The sequence below is a fragment of the Brachyistius frenatus genome, unplaced genomic scaffold (assembly GCF_029030835.1).
Source record: "Brachyistius frenatus isolate BFR_SWC_R1_liver_20210118 unplaced genomic scaffold, ASM2903083v1 Contig_139, whole genome shotgun sequence".
NCBI lineage: Eukaryota > Metazoa > Chordata > Actinopteri > Embiotocidae > Brachyistius > Brachyistius frenatus.
In genome coordinates this window covers 413104-433813 of record NW_027210738.1, presented here as the reverse complement: position 1 = coordinate 433813, position 20710 = coordinate 413104, and the positions used below count along the sequence as shown (strand labels likewise).

The 20710-nt window shown below is 44.6% G+C and overlaps 1 protein-coding gene across 4 annotated transcripts in view; it reads right to left on the bottom strand.

The window, feature by feature from the left end:
• kiaa1549la (KIAA1549-like a) overlaps nucleotides 1-20710 on the bottom strand; it is an 89569-nt gene that overhangs the window by 54400 nt on the left and 14459 nt on the right. For 3 of the 4 annotated variants that reach the window (XM_069715177.1, XM_069715179.1, XM_069715180.1), the window contains exons 2-4: nucleotides 5735-6439; nucleotides 1984-2859; nucleotides 1432-1547 (exon numbers count right to left, since the gene is read on the bottom strand). In XM_069715177.1, coding sequence (XP_069571278.1) covers nucleotides 1432-1547; nucleotides 1984-2859; nucleotides 5735-6439 — 1697 coding nt within the window. The remainder of the gene's footprint in view (nucleotides 1-1431; nucleotides 1548-1983; nucleotides 2860-5734; nucleotides 6440-20710) is intronic. The other variant, XM_069715178.1, reaches the window with a different exon arrangement.

Here is a 20710-nt window from a genome sequence, read left to right as displayed (position 1 = left end):
ATTTACTAGCCACTAACCCATGTTTTTTTATCCTCTGATGTTTATTTACTAGCCACTAACCCATGTTTTTTTATCCTCTGATGTTTATTTACTAGCCACTAACCCATGTTTTTCTATCCTCTGATGTTTATTTACTAGCCACTAACCCATGTTTTTCTATCCTCTGATGTTTATTTACTAGCCACTAACCCATGTTTTTTTATCCTCTGATGTTTATTTACTAGCCACTAACCCATTTTTTTCTATCCTCTCATCTTTATTTACTAGCCACTAACCCATGTTTTTTTATCCTCTCATCTTTATTTACTAGCCACTAACCCATGTTTTTCTATCCTCTGATCTTTATTTACTAGCCACTAGTCCATGTTTTTCTATCCTCTGATCTTTATTTACTAGCCACTAGTCCATGTTTTTCTATCCTCTGATCTTTATTTACTAGCCACTAACCCATGTTTTTTTATCCTCTCATCTTTATTTACTAGCCACTAACCCATGTTTTTTTATCCTCTCATCTTTATTTACTAGCCACTAGTCCATGTTTTTCTATCCTCTGATCTGTGTTTGCTAACCACTGCATTGAGTTTATACACCTGTGTCCTGTGTTTACTAGTCAATAACCAGTGTTTACAATAGCCACTGAGGTATTTTACTAGCCACTGACCCGTATCTTCTACCCTCTTATCCACGTTTTTCTATCTGATCTTTGTTTAATAACCGGAAAGCCTCATGGGACTTCTTTTTTTATTCTCTCAAATGCGTCACGTATCACAGTCGTTCACATTTGAAGTTGAAAGCTTCACAAAAGAAACCACTTCAATACATTTTTAAAGAATTCATCATACAATAGTTGATGATCATTAATTAACAGCTAACAGGGTAATCTCGCTAATGACATTACTGCCTATTATAACGTGTGACAACCTTTGATGTGACGTGGCCCCCAAAAAGGTTGAAAAACTAGGACAAACCACTTACTAACCGTTTTCTAATCCCTGATAGTCATGTTGTGTTAAAGTAAGGTTGAAGGAACCAAATGAACGACATGGAAGAAGGAGGTTTCTCAGTCTTTAACAACAAAGGTAAGCGGAGGAGGCTCGACAGTGAATTGGAAACAGGTGAGAAGAGATGCGGTGAAGCAGCAGGGAAGAGACGGTTGAAGTGGAAACAGGTGAGCGCGATCAAGAGGTCGAGAACAGGAACGACAAAACAGGGGGAGGACCTCAGAAAAATAACACGAAACCGAACTAAAAGACAAAACGGAGATAAAGTCCAAGCTATAAAAAATATTTTAAAAAGCTGTGGAAATTAAATTTGGATTATTTACTCCGAACATACCGGTCAGCGGTGACCTTTTGGTTTGTAAGCCTCTGACCTGCGTCGGTCAGCCATTGATCTCGCGGTCCCCCCCCCAAACCCTCTAGAGACACTGACCTGTGCGTAGGCGTTGGAGTCGTTCAGGGCTCTCTGCAGGGCGTGGCTCAGGCCTTTGGAGAGGTTCTGTTTCAGGATCAGGTCCAGGCGGTTCCGCCGCAGCTCAATGGACAAAACTGTGAAGGAAATTCGTCTTTAACGCTCAATTAAATTTGAATTACGAAGCACCGAATCAGAACAAAAGAGTCATCTAAGTGGCCACTTTATAATTGTATGGTCCTTACTATGTTAAATATATGTATAATATAAAACCGTTATTTCAAACCCCCCCGCCCCCTCCCAGTTATATGCAATCAACAGGCTTCACTCTCCAGCTTGAGGAAAATCTGATTTCCTTTGTGCAAGTTTTAATTAATTTGTGAACGTCCTTGCATCTCTCTCGGTGACATAATAGGTAAATTGTGCCTTCTGAAAATTGAGTTTCTTTGTAATCATTCTTCCAGAACGATGTCTAAAGCCTGCCTGTGCGTATTGTTGACTATGTTGTATGTATTTTTTTTTTTTTTTAAAAGGGACAACTCAGTAGATGAAGGTCTTTCATGAGTCTCGTACCCGTTCGAACCCAGAACTTCTCGGTCACGTTGCACGGCAGCGGAATCTCCTCGGCGCTGGTACTGGATGGAGGTTGTACGGTCGTGGTAGGAGGTGGAGTAGTTTGGACCGGGATGAACACAGTGGTGGCAGGTGCCTTCGTGGTGGTGGTGGTGGTGGTCGTAGTGGTCGTAGTGGTAGGGGCGGGGGTGGTAGTTGTAGCTGCAGTGGTGGTAGTAGTGGGAGCAGGAGTAGTGGTGGTCGTAGTGGTGGTGGTGGTTGGTGGAACGGTAGTAGTGGTCGTAGTAGTAGTCGTAGTAGTAGGGGCGGGCGTGGTTGTCGTCGTGGTCGTTGGCTGAGATGTAGACGTCGTTGGTCGGAGGCTTGTTGTTTGCTGCGCGGTCGTAGCAGCGGTGGTGTTCGGCGGCGATGTGCCGCCCCCCTTGGTGGTGGTCGCCGCCCGCATCGTCACCTTGGCGGCAGTCACAGTTAGAGTGGTCGTTGAGGGCGTCGTTGTGGTTACCGTCGTCAGCTGAAGGCCGTCGGCGGTCACAGTGTCCCGGCTTGCGTTGTGCGGCGCCGGGGTGGACTCGCCCGGCGTTTGTGCTCTTTCCGTGGCGGAGAACGGTAAAGTCGAGGCGGCGGTGGTGGTGGTGGTGGTGGTGGTGGTGGCAGCGGTGGTGGTGGGCAACGCAGACGTCCTTATGGTGGTGGCTGACGTGGTCGTTTGCCGCGAGGTGTTTCTGGTGTGCACTGGTGCGGTGGTGTTCCACTGGTGGGTGGAGAAAGGGCTGGTGACGTTGGCGGGAAGCGTGAAATCGTGGTCGCCCGCAGTGGACAGATGGGATTCGGGGACGGTGGGGAGGTCCCAGGCCGGCAGGCTGATCACGGACTCCTCTACAGGGAGGAAACACATTTGGAAAATCAGAGATAGTAAAGAACGTCTGGTGATGCTTTTTGTTTTTGTAGTTTAATCCCTTGAAAAGACCTCAAAACCAACAATGATGAGTACTGAGACACGTTATACCACTGAGCTGAAGACGTCCACTCCTGCCCCACAACTATTAAAAACACACGATTCAGCCACTCGGCTCCTTTTCTCGGCATTAACACACTGTAGTTTACTATGAGTCAACTACACATACGCCTTTCCTGCTCTTCGTATTGATTTGTGGCTGAAAATATAGAATAATCGCCAAAAAAATTCACTTTTTATCCCATTTTTGAGGAAAATGTGGTGCAGAACTGTTTAAGGAACCTTTTTTTTTTTTTTTTTTTTTTTAAACTAAAGTATATTTCATGAGTAAGAACCAACAGCTTTAGAGTTGAGAGCCAAAAACAGCGTAGGGAGGAAGGTCTACGGTGACGTCAACCATTGATTTGTGAACTGAATTTCTGAGGGCACAAGTTTGGCATTTCGGACGTCGCCATCTTGCAATTTTGGAGCCAGAAGTGACCATATTTGGACGATCTGGGGAGGAGCGAGCGGTGGATCTGATTGGGAAACTGAGGACACTATGCCCCGCCCACCTAAAAGCAGAAACCTGACTACACCTGCCTAACGCCTAAGGTCTACATATCTAACTAATGCTAGAAGTATTTTCCGATGGACCACCAGAAAACTAATATGAAGGAGAGACTTTAGCAAATGACACCATTAAAATGTATTGACTTTGTATTTCATGACAGAAGTTGAATGGGAGTCTATGGAGCTGGAGGCTTTTTGGAGCCACGGTGGTACCACCCTCGGTGGTATCGCAGCTTAATGTACTACCGCATCAGACTCATTTCTCAAACCTGGAAGCTACGAATACTTTCATATAGTAATACTAATAACTATTACTTTAATTATAATAAAAATATATAATACTGACAGCTTTATCCTTTGAAGTACAGAAGTCTACGTAACATGAGACGACTTGATAGGCATCTACATTATGTATGACTGAATTCACTGAACCCTTCACACTGCTTCAATCTGCACTCGGCTTTGACACACATCCTTGAAAAGCTGATCTATTTTTATTTATAATAAAAAAAAAAAGATGAAGATGGCTACAAAGATCCGTTTACCCGTTCAATCAACACCCGGATGTCCATGCGTTGAACTTTTCACAACAAAATGTGAAGCAACGCATCTTGAAACATGAGTCAGACGCGAATATTCCAGCAGACAGAAAGTCATGCAAATGAAAGAGTCTGTCAGGTTAACAACAAACCCGGCAGGACTAAATTATCGGTGTTGTCATGGCTCAAGGAAACGAGGAAGATGAGGAGGATATTGTCAAATTGAAAAAAAATGCAGAAGATGGGAGCGCGGTAGCAGTTTACATTTTTTACACGGGGGAATAGAAATCCAACTTTAACGTGTAAACCGGAGAGGCTTCTTTAACTTCAGGGGTTCATCTAATCGCATGTTGATGGGAGGGGGAGGGAGGGAGAGGAGGGTAGAGGGGGAGGGGACGAGGAAGAGCGATCAATCCCTTTCAGACTGAGCTCCAGACTCAATCTTATCCTGCCTCCACATCTCCACCCGACGACTTCAAGTATTGCGTTTCTGCGATGTGGCGGGAAAAATGCCGGGCAGCAGGATATTAGCTTTTTTTTTTTTTTTTTTTTTTCATTCTTAGGTCATTATCTAAAACGTGGAGGAATTACCTTGTTGATGATGTCACTGCTACTGCGGGGGAGACATGGAGGTTGGTGAGGTGGGGGCAGAACATGATGAGGAGGAGGATGAGGAGGAGGAGTACACGTACAATGATGATGATGATGATGAAGGCGACGATGATGATGATGATGGCAATATATGATAAAGGTGACGACAAAATGAGGAGGATGATGGTGATGGGATGATGAAGACGGCGGCTGTGGCTGTGATGGTAATAATGCTGAAAATTCAATTTTGATGACAGCGGTTATTAATGATGAAGATCAACAGAGAATACTATTGCGACAGATTTCATGGCGTCACATTGTGCCGAAGGTTCAAATCCAACCGACAGAGCTGAGAAAATTTGCAGTAACTCTTTAAAAACAAAAGCGGGTTCTCGTTTCTCAGCCGACGATAATTTTTTTTTAAACAACTGTTGTCATCTCACTTCATCAAATGTAGCTGGCTAGCTAATGAATGCTAACTCTACGAGTCTGCTTGACAAACTGACAGCTGACTTTTCCCTTAAAAAAAAGAGGTCTTAAAAATGCCTTTGATAGTGATACTGTGCTACAAGACGGAAAGCTACAGCTACTTGTCCCCAAAAAAAACAAAAGTTTTATCATCTCATGAAGAAGATATGGAAATCAGGGTCTAGTTAGCCTCCTTATAGAAGAACGGTATCATACAAAATTTGGAATAAATAAGTTTATATATATTATAATATGCTCCTTGGTTTTGGAGCCAATTAGCCAAGAATGCTATGAATGTTTGCTGCTCCTGTTCGTGTTCCCATTTAATCAATTCCTTGCACTTTTTCTCTTGTATTTATTTCAGGGGGGAGGGGGGGGAGGGGGGGGGGGGTTGGGCCCAAAAACAAAAATAATGACACAAGCCTTCACATCTTTTCAAATGCAGAGTGCAGCTCTTACGAAGGGCTCCGAGCACATTGTTTCAGCATGCCGAGAAATCAAAGCTTAACAGGCCTGCAGTGCAAGTGTCTCGTTATGGTTGCTCAGCGAAGACTCGAGAAAATCTCCATCGGAGAGAGACAGAAGGGTTCGGTGATGATTATTTCCAACTGTGAAACTGTATTTGAATGGCAGAATGATTTCATACCCAAAGGGAGGCTGCTGTTGGTGCTGGAGGAGTTGTTGACAACGACCGCAGACACGTTGTGCGATCCCGCCGTCTGACTGTCTTTGTTGCTGGCTGGAGAGGAGGAGGAGGAGGAGGAGGAGGAGGAGGAGGAGGAGGAAGACGAGGAGGAGGAGGAGGAGGAAGGCGAAGAGGACGTTTTTGTCGTAGAGGAGGAGGAGGAGGCCTTGGACGATGACGAAGAGGAGGCTTTGGACCAAGCGGCTTTCGACAGCAGCCCTAAAGGTTTTCCCGCCGCCGGCGCCTGCAGCTCCGCCGTCTCTGCCAGCATGGTGAGGACCGAGGAGAAGGCCGCCTGCTCTCTCCGGCCCTCTCCGCCCGTCTGCAGCCTCCGCTGCCCCAGCCCGGCGGCCGGGTCCCCGGGCACGCTCGGCAGGTCGCCCGCCTCCGCGTCCTCGGGCCTCCACTCGGCCCCGGCTTCGGCCCAGGCGCCGGTTCCCGTCATAATCCCGGTCTCGGCGAAGACCTTTCCGCCGGCTCTGGCGCGCACTCCCGCCGCCGTTTCCGTCCAAACCGCCGTTCTGGCTTCGGCGAACGCTTTGCCCTCCGGCCACGTGGGACCGGCGGCGTCGGGCACGTCCATCGCGTCTCGGAGGTCGGAGGGCGCCGCGGGGTCCGTAGGCAAAACGCTCCGCCTCATCGGCTCACGATGACCTCCGTCAGCTGCTGGAAACAGAGACAGAAGACCGAGGAAAGAAAAAGAGCAGAGACGGTGTTTAATTAGGAGTTCTGGGCCGCCGCGAGACACCGAGCGGCCTTTTGACTCATCGGTGCCGCAGACTAGACGATGACTTCTCTGGTAACTTGTCGTGTGGCCGTGTCCATACACACACACACACACACACACACACACACACACACACACACACACACACACACACACACACACACACACACACACACACACACACACACACACACACACACACACACACAGCTGGAGTCCTCAAATCATTAGTCATCATAATACAACTGTCCGACTGCCAAGAGATTTAAAACTGCTCTCACACACTCATGAGGAAACACACACTTCTTGTGCATGCATAGTCTTTCTATCCTCTGTCTCATACACACTTTATCCAAAGGGATTAAATAGAACAAATAATATATATATATATATATATATATATATATATATATATATATATATATATATAAAATTGCGACTGGAAAAGTAATAATAATGTCTAAAGTAGGTCACTTATGTTTTTAGAGGATAAAGCATAGGGAATTAATTTAGATGTTCCAGAGTGCATAAATTAGGACACACACACGCACACGCACACGCACACTAATCAGCTGTGATTTCACAGATACTAATCTGATCTGTTAGGTGAGCCATGCTCGCCCTGTGGATTTATTATTCCAAGAACATACGCAACCAATCACAGCTCGCAGCTCGATATTTGATGAGAGGGAAATATATTTGTACTAAAAAGTGCAAAGTTCTCGTGTTGGTGAGTAATCACAATTTTGTGGAGTCCATTTTTTTTTTTTTTTTTTTAGCATCCAGTCAAAGCGTTTTAACGTTAGGGACTACTTTTTTTTTTTAATCTCAGTTTTCTGTGAAAACCGTCTTCATCTTTCTCGACAAAGCCCGAAGGTTTGGCAGAGCGAGGCGCGTTATCCCGCCTGATGCGTTCGGTCTCAAAGGCACCTTTGCTTTAGTGGAAATGAAAGATGAGAGAGAAAAACAACAAGGCTGACCGTGCGACCGGCTCGCCGGGCGGGCGGGTGGGTGGGCGGGGCTTACTGCATCTGGTTATTTTAGTTCTGAGCTGGACGTCGTAGTATCGAGAACATCGAAACCTCTCTTCTTTCTTTTTTTTTTTATTTTATTGTATTCCAGCACTAATTTCAATCTGCAAATGTTTTCAGTGTGTGTGTATATATAGATGTGTGTCGCACACTTCCCACGCTTCCCCGCGGAGGATCGGTTAATTAAAAAAACGAGTGTTTCTGAGCTCGATGAGTCTTTACAGAAACCGGCTCCGGGCTTAGCTGCTGTACTGTATATCCGCCCCTCGACGCGCGCCCTAAAAGCACTTCGACCCAACGCACTTATTAACTACATTAAAGCAATCTCTTCCTCGTTATAGGATCACATCCTAAGTGTCATTAAAAGAGGAGATGAATCCGTTGAGTTTATGTTCTAGCGTGGTCAGCCTCTGTGTTGTGTGTTACCGCGAGCTTTCGAAAGCTAAGATATGTCAGTTTGAGAGAGAATATATGACTATAAGAGATATAATGTTCATTTTAAGTTGTTTTTTATATTCTTGGATTCTACTAAAATAGTTTTCCATGATTTCACAGTTAAAAAAAAACCCTCCTTCTTTAACTTATACTGGCCCTTTCTGTACAGTTCCCTCTTTAGCATCTTTCAGCTCTTTGTTTTGGGTTTTCTGACCCGCATATTTTAATCCCATCAACCTGGTTTCCGGTGACTTTGAGCTCTGAAAAAAAAATCTCGGATAGACTTAACAACCTGCTGGTGAGCATTGCAGAGTATTTAGCAGCTAAAGAGATTAGATATTTATCTTTGGTATTATTGGAAACCCCCAACAGAGCCAAAAGGGAAAGTGATTATATGACTTACTCAACTTGAAATGAATTCTGATGTTGTTCTGAACATGCTGGACGCTCCACCAGACAACTATTTGCGAACATTCAACCATAAAAACTACAGTAAATGGTGACGATAATGTCTTCACAACTCGTTCTAGTATCTCCAAAAAGCCCCCAAAAATTTTAAAGTCATTTTTCCTTTCCTTCAGAGTTTACATTTGGAGTTCCTAATATTACAGTTCTTTTCTTTTACTATGTACTGACATATTTTTTTGTGAGCACAAACACGGGTTGATAATCACGCCTCTCTTTTCGAAAACCCAACCGACAGGAACAATTCATTTTGAATGGTGTAAAAACAGAGGGATGAATGGATGGACGGGATGAATGGATGAAGATATCCAACGGACCATATGCAGATCTGCTCGCGCCGCTTTGAGCGCTTTCTCCTCCGACAGTTTGCCACCTGCTCTGGCTGAGAGCAGCATATGCGACTCTGACCATCAGACCTCTGACAAAACACAAGGCAAGAAGAACCTCTACTGAGAACAAATATGGACAGGATGGATGGATGGATGGATGGATGGATGGATGGTAGAGTAGAAAGTGTGGATTAAAGACGGATAAACGTGGATCAGTGCGAACCCGACCTGCTTTATGTATCTGAACAAAACGCACAGTTTTCTGTTTTGCCTATTTCCGTGAGAACATTCAGTTTATAGCAGATTACGGGAATCATCGCATGGAAACGGTGCACAAAGCAACTACGGGCCATTTACGAGGCTTTGGACTACACTCATGTTATGTATTGATGATAGTGCCGTGCCAGCTGGCACTGCAGGCGCCGACCACCCCGCTCCCCCCCCCCCCCGCTGCATCTCAGGTCGATGCCAACGCAAAACCTGTAAAGCCTTGCCAGGTCATTTTTAAAAACGTTCAGGCCATCCAGATTAGCCATATTAAGGTGCCGGGGATATTCTACTGGTAAATGCTTGCGGTGCCTTTGTTTCGTGGCTTTGCCCTCGTTTGTTCCCGGCGTGGCGCACACGAAGCTCCGGGCCAACCGGAGCGGATCCACGCTGCCGCACGCCGACCGTGAACAGGACAGGTGGTTAGGAAGTGTGAGAAGAGCACCGAGCCAACTGGTCCTCAGCTCAGTGGAAAAGCGAGGAAGGGGGAGTGCGGTCGGCTCAATCTGCCAACCGGTGGCAAGTTTTTCATTAAATAATTATCACACAGGCCAGATGAAAAAAATATATATATTTATACAAGTTTTAAACTTCATCTTAGAGCTGCGAGCAAGCAAGATTAGTCTGTAGAACTACAACCGCTTTATAATTTATATCATCAGCCTGCAGTTCACAGGAGTTTCAGATTATTTACACTAATGAAGACACTCCAGCTCGAAGTCGTTAGTCCGAACAAAATAGCGATGTTAGTAAGAGCCGGACGGAGAAATATATCTATTCCTGCATATTATCCAGATAAATACGTATAAAATAAGCTCAAGGTTTTCACCAACCAGCATTTAATGCTGCAAAAGCTGCTCAGGACGGTTTCAAATCTCAACGCAAAGCCACACAAAGAAAGTACTGGATGAATTGGCATGAAATTGGTACCGATGGACAAAGTTCCCAAAGGATGAATCCTAAAATTTTGGAAAATCTTCTGACTTTGCCTCTAGCGCCACCAAGCTGGTGAGTATTTCAATTTGTCCACGTACCTTGCAAATAAAAAAATACAAAAATGAAATTCCCTTCAGCCTGAGCTATTATTTGTGTTTAGTACTAGTTAGTAAATGTTAGCATGCAGACTTTAACCATTTTCAGTAAAATTCTGTTGGCAGATGACTTTTAGTGTCATTGCAAACAAGCACAGACACACTATTATCTTATTTATTTGTCCTGTGAGCAAACAGCTGCCTGCTGACACAGCTAGCTGGGAGCAACATTAGCTTCCAATTTGAGTTACGTTACGAAAAAACCTCCAATATTCCTTCATCGTTTCATTTTGGTTAAGAAAACCAACTTATCAAATATTTTAGCCGACTAGATCATAACCAGCCAACTTCAAAGTGCTCTCTGCTGTTTGAAGCTGGACAGCTGGGTAAAGTGTTCTCAGCTTGTTTTTTTTCACAAACAGCTGCCGATATGATTTCATATGGAAGACATACGTGAGCAGACACAGTGAATAAGTAAAAACAGAAAAAAAATCAAGTAAAACGGGCAAAAACAAGCGACTAAAGCCTGCACATAGTTGCAAAATCACATGTTCTTTCAGTTAACAAGCACTTGAAACATTGAATATTTAGAAATAATTGCTTGTTTAAGCACACACGCTGGTATATTTTAACATCAAATTCTTCGGCTTTAAAATTCAATCGTTGGTGGTGAGTTTTGAGTCGAGTTCATTTTCTGAAAAGGCAAGAGAAATAAAAGAAAGTCCTGCTTTCAAACCACACGATAAGGTCTCTGATAAGAAGAGTGGGTTTGCGAGAAAAAGGAAATAAGATCCTTTTTTCTTTTTCTTTTTTTTCCCCTGTGCCATTGTTTTCAAAATTGAAAGGTTTGCAGCGAGAGTAGGAGCGCTGGTCGAGAGTCAAAGCACCGATTTACTCGATGTGGTACGAGACTCAGTGGGAGGAAAGCATGGTCCGGAGCCAGGAGATTTTTTTTTTTTTTTTTTTTTTGGTCCAAGAGGGAAAGGCCGTCCAACAGGATGGACATGTAACCATTTCCTGGGATAATTCAGGGCATCCATCTGTCTTGTGTGGAGGCGAGAACAGGAAAACAATTTGGATGGCTCGTTGAGTGGATGGACAGGCAGGTAGAAAACAGCTCGGCGGGTGGTAACAGAAGAAGAGGACCGCAAAAACCAAAGTCTACGCTGAAACAATGCATCAAGGTGGTAAATATTTGAATATTTGCTCGTCATTGGTTCTCCAGTTGGATTTGCCAACAGATTAGTGAGACCACGAGTGTTGTTTTGACAGGATCTGACAGCAACGAAGCAATCCAGAGTGTCCATCTGTTTGTGTGAGAAAGAGCCCAGAATCTCAGGCAGGTTCCAAACGAGGCCGATGGATAAGTGGATGTGACATCATCCCGCTATCTGTATACCTGGTTATGTAAAACACCGTGTCGCTAATATTCTGTCGCTGTGTATGTGGGGGTGGAAAAAATAAAAAATAAAAAAACAAGAGCAGCGTAGCAGCAGCGCTGAGAACTTTCTCTGAAGGGGAGGCAGCAGCAGAGTTCTGGAACGAGTGCCAACCAGTAACGCCGAGAAGAGCTGCCAGAGAGGAAGAAAACTGCCTGACGACAACATCTAGTCATCGTGTGAACCGACTGCAACAGACTAAAGAGTATTAATAGTGGGGGAGTGCATTTGTTCAGGATTCAAAGTTAAAGACAAGTCAGATCTGGATGAGTGGATGGATGGGTGGATGGATGGATGGATGGATGGATGGATGGATGGATGGATGGATGGATGGATGGATGGATGGATGGATGGATGGATGGATGGATGGATGGATGGATGGATGGATGGATGAGTGGATGGATGGATGGATGGACGGATGGACGAGTGGACGGGTGGATGGGTGGATGGATGGTGGATGAGTGGATGGATGAGTGGATGGATGGATGGATGGATGGATGGATGGATGGATGAGTGGATGGATGGATGGATGGATGGATGGATGGATGGATGGATGGATGGATGGATGGATGAGTGGATGGATGGACGGATGGACGGATGGACGGATGGACGGACGGGTGGACGGCTGGACGGATGGACGAGTGGATGGATGGATGGACGAGTGGATGGACGAGTGGATGGATGGATGGATGGATGGATGGATGGATGGATGGATGGATGGATGGATGGATGGATGGATGGATGGATGGATGGATGGATGGATGGATGGATGGATGGACAGACGACAGGTGGACAGTTTGGATGGATGAATGGACGGTCGAACGGACGGACCGACGGATAGATACATATAAGAAAGAGTTATTGGCTAATGGCGGAGCTTCTCGGTTTCTTTATGTTGCATCAGCAGCTTATTTAAAAGACAAAGACACACACACACACACACACACACACACACACACACACACACACACACACACACACACACACACACACACACACAAACTGTCACTGGACAAAATAACACTCCTTCAGCTGCTGCCAACAGCTGAACGGCTCCAATCTGATCCAATTTAACTGTTCATGTATTTGGTTTGCGGTTCCACTGCGGTAGTGGCATTTGCAATTTCGACCAATGTGTATGTTGGCAGTGCTATGAACTCCAAAGCCATAAGTCAGGCCAACATTTGGTACCATTAAGAGGTGGCCAGCTTGTTTGTAGGGTCCATATGAGTTTTACTGATGACTTTTCTAAAACAGGAGATAGAGATAAAGCGTTTTAGCTCTTTTTCCTCATAAATAATATCGTAAACCTTCTCGTCCGTAGGTTCTTAGAGCGTTTTGGTTCACTGACCGTGTGCCACATGTCGACGTTTCCCCTATAAACACTGGGATACCTCCCCAGAGTCAGCGTGATGGAAGCAGCGGGGCTCAGACACCTATCCTCTCCGTTTATAAGTTACCTATCGATCAGGCCGGTCCTATAGTTAGTGCCGTAAAGGCCACATCACGAGGAAAAGTGGGACCAAAGCAGACTTTGACCTTCAGTACGCACAAGGAGAGGACAGGGGAAAAAAAAGTCCCTAATTACAAGTCCCGGAAAGTTCCCACCCTTTGGATTTCATACGTCAATTTGCAGTCCACATAGTTGTTGTGATCAGGAAAATCACTTTGAGATCAACATTGATCGGTTAAAAGGAAAACCTTGTATTATTTTTTTCCCGTCAGTGCATCGTTATCTAGTTTCAGTTTCTCGATCAACGGGATCAATACACTGGCTGGTATTTGTGATGGAGTAGGTTTTTTTTGGTTGTCTGTGTGCGTGTGCGTGCGTGCGTGCATGTGTGTGCGTGTGTGTGTGTGTGTGTGTGTGTGTGTGTGCGTGCACACTTTTGTTTTTTTCGAATGAAGGAGCACAAAAAGTCACGAAATGTCAGGCTGAAATGTCATTTTTCACAGCTGTTTGAGTCCGACATTCGGGCTGTTTTGGTCCTTTCAGACTCAAAAAAATAAAAAAATAAAAAAATAATTGCTGTGTCATGCTCTGGTTTTTCTCCGTGTCAGGCAGTTTGTACCAATAGCTTGACTGACATAAAAAAACAATCAAATAATTGCTCCTTTTTCTTTTTTTTTCATCCCTGCTTTCAGAAAACTGCTTTTCTGAACCATCCACTTTCTACTTCAGGGTACGTTCAAGTGTAACGAGGCTTTGATGATAATATCCTCCGAATCAAAGAAGGAAGAGAATTAAAGAAAGAAGGGGAAAAAAGGGATAAATTAGATATGTTAATCCTCAAACATTCCAGTGTACATAACGGCGTGAATTAAAGAAACTTACAAGACGAGCGTTTCGCTGCAAGGTTTCCGCCTCAAACGTCAAAACATCAACGCGGAGACTCGAACCTACGTGAGACAACGGTAAGTCAGTTGCCTCGTCTCCACGGCGACGGCGGGGGATGCTGTCACCGGGGCAACCATTACCGCAGGATAAAAGAAGGGGAAACGGGGCGTCTCTGTGCTCGACGTGACGTCGGCCCCCATCTGTCGCGCATCGCCTTAAAAAAAAAAAAAACAGCCGTGACGACGGCGAGCGGCGGGAAAAAGAAATAAAGGTGGCGCGATGTCATCAAACACAAACAAACACGACGTCAATTTCACGCGATTACTTCCGACTTTGCGAGCGAGCGAGCAGAGCACAAAATGAATTCACGTCATTTGATAAAGACGGAAAAAATCGAATCGACGGGCGATTTTATGGAGCGGAAATTAAATCAAAGCAACGGGAAGCATGTTTTTTTTTTTCTTTATTGTTGTTGTTGTTATTTATTTATTTGCTTAACAGACAGCCGTTGGCCTCCGGTCAAAACAAACCACACGACGACCCACAACGCTTCTCAGAAATCAAATTAAAAAGCCACCTATAGTCACATCGGCGCACATTTGCACAGCTTACGATAAGAGGTCACAACACACGTGGTTTGTTTTTTTGTGTTGTTGTTTTTTTACTGGCAGGATAAAAACAGCATGTGAGGGCTTAAACACAGTGTGTCAACGGTTCAAAGATAAATGTTAAATGGAGCCATAAATTGTTTATTAATCCTTTTTATAATAAAATGATGATCACTGGGAAAATGACGAGGATTAGTCGGCTGCACGGACGAGCACAGACCGAATTATTTACTCCGGTTATTTCAAATTCAGCTGTGAAGGAAAACATACTCCGTATGGAAGATCTACTTTTTTTTTTTTTATTGAAAATAAAAACCAATAAGAGGAGCTGCAGATTTATATTTCGACTTGGAGCGGGACGGCCGTCTGTTTGATGCGAGAGGCCAGCGGGTTCGGTAGGTTTGAGTACGGTATGTTTTTGAGTTTCGGAGGCGTTGCAAGATGTTGCAATCTGCTGAGCGGCACCACGATTATCATGAAAATACACCAAAAAACAAATCAGCTGATCACATCCTCATATATACACACTATACCAATCAATTAAAAAAAGAAAAGAAACGCCTGACACATTATTTCCACGCAGCCGGACCTCAAAGGAAGGCTTGAAGAAAGACGAAACTCTCAGTTCAGGTGATTTTAAATCTATTTGATGTGGATGAGCCGCGCCGTCGGTGGTCAACGTAAACACAAACAGCTCACGGCAGGTTATTATTAACAATTCAATTATAACAGTTATATGAACAATAACAGTTCAAGACGTGTCAGAGAGTTATCGACGTTGCCGTGTAGGCTGTTGGCGACTGCCAGGTGACTAACGGGAAGCAAAATAATACCGGGCAGTCAGTCGGGATGTCTCATTGCTTGGTTGGTATCGAGCTGCCTGGCAGACTGCCCCTCCGCACTGCTTTGCCTCTCATCAGGCATCTGGCTTTGTCTCACAATATTTAGGGCTGCCTGGCTGCTGCCTCCTCCTACTGCTGCTTTGGCTGCCCGCAAGCTTTTGAACATGTTGTTTCTGCTGCCTATTAACGTGATTATGTTGCTCAGTGCTGGATAAATTCAATACCGGGCACCAATTCATTGGACTTCGATAGCAGTTGCTGAACTGTACTTTTTTTGTTTTTTTTGAAATACCAATTTTTTTTTTTATCGAAGTCTATTTCAAGATAAAGGAAATTTATTCCACGTCAGTTTCCCGTGCAGTTTAGAGGTGGAGAGTGTAACCCAGTTTATTTTCCGTAACTTAGATTAAAAGATGTCCTCTAAACGCCTCGCGTGCAGACTACTAGCAGATGCTTCAATTTATTTACCCAAAAAAACAAACGCAAGCTTTATTGTTCAAATGAAGCCCTTAGTGTTTAAAGAAAGGCCTCCATACCAAATAGGAGAAACAATCACAGACTGTATATGAAAGTGGACGTAGCTTCCGATTCTGAAAAATTAGGCCGATGAGGGCCTTCAACTGCAATACCACCGATGGCCACCATGTGTTGGCTTCAAAAAGCCTCCGGCCCCAAAGATATTCAACTAGTCTCATGAAAGTCCAACATTTATTATTTTTTTACAAATTATTTCGGTGTGTTGTTAGCTCAAGTCCCTCCTTATTAGTTTTCTGGTGGTTCGTCGGGTTTCCAATCAGATCTAGTCAGATCTGGCTCCTCCCCCCAGCTCGCCCAAATATGGTCACTGATGGTCTCAGCCTTCAGCTGACAGTTAATGAGAAACGAGGCGCACCAGGAGACGAAAATACAACTGAAGTGACTTTTAGCACCTTGAACGTCTACGAGGAGTTTATACACACACACACACACACACACACACACACACACACACACACACACACACACACACACACACACACACACACACACACTCTCTCTCTAAACACACCTTCAGAGCCTGACAGAGTAAAGATGCCACATTACAACTACAAGTAGGCAAAAATATCTGTAAGACCATGAGTGTGCACTCATAATGAAGACAAACACACACACACACACACACACACACACACACACACACACACACACACACACACACACACACACACACACACACACACACAGAGAGGCAGCACGGCGCCTCAACTGCGCCGCTCTGTCGCAGAGTCTTGTGATTGGCTGACGTGGTCATGTGACCCGGTAGGTCAGCCACTCCAGCATAAACAGAAAACTTGGGAGACATCCTGGGCTGCTGCATCATGTGCAGACACACACACACACACACACACACACACACACACACACACACACACACACACACACACACACACACACACACACACACACACACACACACACATAAGCCAGCAGACATTTATTGAGAGGGCGGAGAAGCAGGCTGCAGCAGAGCAACAGTCAGCCACTCACAAACACTCAGACACATTTTCAGCCGCAAAAAATAGACACACACTCTCTCTCCCATCTCTGCTTTTACCCCGTTAACACACAGATGTGAACAGACACTAAAACACCACTCTGTCTCCGCACACGCACACACACACACACACACACACACACACACACACACACACTGCAGAGGCATCTCAGCACAGTCACATTTATCAAGAACTTAAGAGGGTAACCGTGTGGTCGCACAACCAGACGTAAAGACCCCCAAAAATTAAAAAAAAAATAAATAAATAAACAAACAACAATAACTTTGAAACACTTTCTTCAAAACATTGTTTGGGATTACGTTAAAACCTTTTTTTCGAGAGAGAGATGAAAATGCAGAGAGGAGGGCAAAGATCACAAAACAAATCCACGCGGATAAAAAACAACTTCTAGGAAGTTACCGCACAAAAAACAAAAGTAATAATAATCACACGAAAGCCGTCAACGTTTGATTTGAATACTTTTCGGTGGCAGTTGTTTCGCAGCTTTTCAGGCATTTTTGTGTTGTTGTTTTTATCCGATTCGCAAATCAGCCTCAGTCAGTAAAAAAATGTGTTGAATATTTTTATCATACAGACTTGTATTTATCTTTTTTTTTTTTTCATCCTAAAAGAACCACCGGACGTAAACCAACACGGATATATATATAAAAAAAAATTTTTTTAAAACATTCATTGGTTTGTGGAGACGTGCCGAGTCTTCCTGCCGTCACACCCAGTGTGATGCTCTATAATCCTGAGCACCGTGGGGGCCTTCACACTTTGCCCTGAGCTCTCCCACCCCCTCCCTACAGCAGTGGCTGAATGCCGCATTTCAAAAGAAGCTAAAATAATTCTCGCGTCGCACTCGAACGTCAGAGATTATCGCCGCTCCGGTCACGAGCCGGCAGGAAGTCGGAGGGAAACTTTTTAAAAGCTGTCTAAGTACGTCCGGGACGAGCAGTTCAAAAGTCTTTTGGGTTGTTTTTTTTGGTGTGGCGTTACCATCACGGGCCTCGGGAACGTTTTTAACTCCCTTCAGCAGATCGATTGGTCTCCGCGGAAGGCCGTTTTTTCTATTCTCGACTCTTTAACCGCTCTCGCCGTGTTTCCAGTGACAGTTTTACAAAGTCGGCCAAGTAAAGCTGATTGGTTACGGCGAATGTGGATTTAAGTTCCCACTTCGACTCTGCATATCGTTACCCTGCTCTCTTTCCCAACGCTCATCTCCATTTGTGCCACGTGATAGAGGAAAGGCGACGAGGGATCGAGGCGCTTTAATTCTTGAGGCCTTAAAGGTGTTTGCGCGGTGCTGAGAAGAAACGAAGCCTTAATTTGTCGATTTCCTTTTAAAGCCTGAGAATACGACAACATTTGTGAGAAATCACACGCGTGTCCACGTGAGTGTTTCCAGCTTGAAGCGCATTATTTTCACTGCAGGATTTTATTTTTTATTTTTGTTTTCTCCAAAGTATGAAAAAACACGTCCTGCGCCTGTTGGAGATGTAATCACAGTTTTGCCTTGTTTTCTCCGCGGTTCAGCTCGGGCTCACGTCGGGTCGCTGATACTTCTGCTCCCCGCACGGGGAATAAGCTCAGCTGCGAGGGAGTGTTGGCTCGGCTCCATCGCAGCTTTCGCTTTTATTATTCCATCATTATTTTATTACGTCGGGCACATCCATTTTGAATTTCCTTTTCTCAAAAAAGAAACCTCTCGTCTCTGTACGACGGCCGTCCGCGGTGGCTTCGTCACCGTCACCGAAACGTTACTCGTGTTGCTGTAGAGAAACGGGAGCGGCTAAAGGTCAATCGATTCTCTGTTATCTAATGTGTTTCTAATCCGCCCGGATAAACTCATCTTTCTGAATGACATGTGGAAAATGCTGCACTGGAGGTCAGCTGTAACAGTTGGGTACGGAGACTAAACCAATTAGGGAAATTGGTCTTTTTTATATATATATATTTTCCGCCTCGCAGAAGACTGATAAAAAATTTTTTTTTTAAAAACTGAGGATTGAAGATGAAAGGTGTCACCTGTTTTATTCAAAGCAGTAAAAGGGATGTCAGCCTTGGCTAATTTAACATGAATTTATTGGCTGTGTAATAGTGCTTAAAGTACACACCGTTTGACCTTGGAAAAGGTCTTAAACAATAAAAAAAAATCTATCTTCAATAGTAATTAGTTTTCCCGCTGAGTTCAATTTCTAAGAATCAACTAAAAGTCTAAATTTGTCATCCTTCTACGCCGACGATGAAATTCGGTGCTTTAATTTTGCACTTTAAACAATTGGGGATTACGGTTTTCCTAAACGGAGCACCTTCCTGTTCCTGTCGGGGTTTTTTTTTAATGAGATGCATCTCATGAAATCGCCTAGCTGCAGACACACACACACACACACACACACACACACACACACACACACACACACACACACACACACACACAAGTGTGTGTGTTTGTCTGCCACACACTGTACTCCAAAGCCTTCAGCTCATGTGGAACGACACACAAGGGGACAAAAACTATTACATCATCTGCCTAAGTCCATTTACCCTGACACACACACACACACACACACACACACACACACACACACACACACACACACACACACACACACACACACACACACACACACACACACACAGAAACCCAGAAAAAAAACACACACCAACAAGCAGAGTCCAGACAGAGTGACACACAGATGCGGACAAACATGGGAAAAATTGGTCCATTTGGAGCGCAGGTGGAAAATTTAGAGCACCAGAAACACACTCATATTTAAGACAACACACACACACACACACACACACACACACACACACACACACACACACACACACACACACACACACACACACACACGCGAGTGCACACGCCAGCTTACATCCCATCTCTCGCTTCATTTCCCACAGCCAACCTGCTGCCGCCGAGGCCTCGCTGGCGTGACAGCCACTCTGCGATGACGGATGATGACAGATCGTCGTGGAAGTGCTCACATCAGTGTGTGTCTGAAGTACGTGGATGGATGGATGGATGGATGGATGGATGGATGGATGGATGGATGGATGGATGGATGGATGGATGGATGGATGGATGGATGGATGGATGGATGCCGTTCTCCTTTTGTTTGTTTCTCTGATGTATTTCAAAAAAGGCCTTTTTAGTCCTCACTTTGTCTAAGCTGCACCACAGAGGCCTTTTAAAAAACAAAAAAGAAAACATTGAAGCGTGAACAGAGTATTTGTTTGAGCGTCGACGACTCTGCGGCCCGCGCTGAATTTTATAGTCTATTATGAAAAAAAACCAAACAGGAAGCCCATAAAAATGCCAGGAAAGACACGAGACACACATTTGGGCCGAGCCAAGTAGATTCGTGAAGCCAATTTCTTTCTTTTTCTTTCTGCTTTGTACCAATAAATCTGTCAGGCAACCTGGCAGCAAATTTATCACAGTCCCAGCAGGCAAAGATTTAAAACAAATGGATTTAAGCAAATGTAACTCAGCAGCTAACGTGTAAGCGGGGTGTAGTTACAGCAGAAGGCGAGAGCTGTGGGAGAAAAAGACACGTCGACTCGCTGCAGAGCGGAGGAAACGACTTTTTAATGAACGGATTCTGCAGTTTCCCACATTAAAGACAAGCGGATGGAGAAAGTGGAGCAGAACAGTGAACTTCTGTGGCGCTAACTAAGGAGGAAAGAGGAGCCCGAGTGCATCACGGGTCAGCGCCACTCGCTCGCGTCCGTGCATCCTCTGAAAACTGTACTTTCCAGCAGCAGGAACAAATCCCAGAGGCTCATCAGAGCAACTGGAGAGCTCCTCAAGATGGACAATGTGGTTGTTGTTTTGAGTTTTTTTGCGTTCCCGAGGGGGGATTTCCGTAACTTGTGTA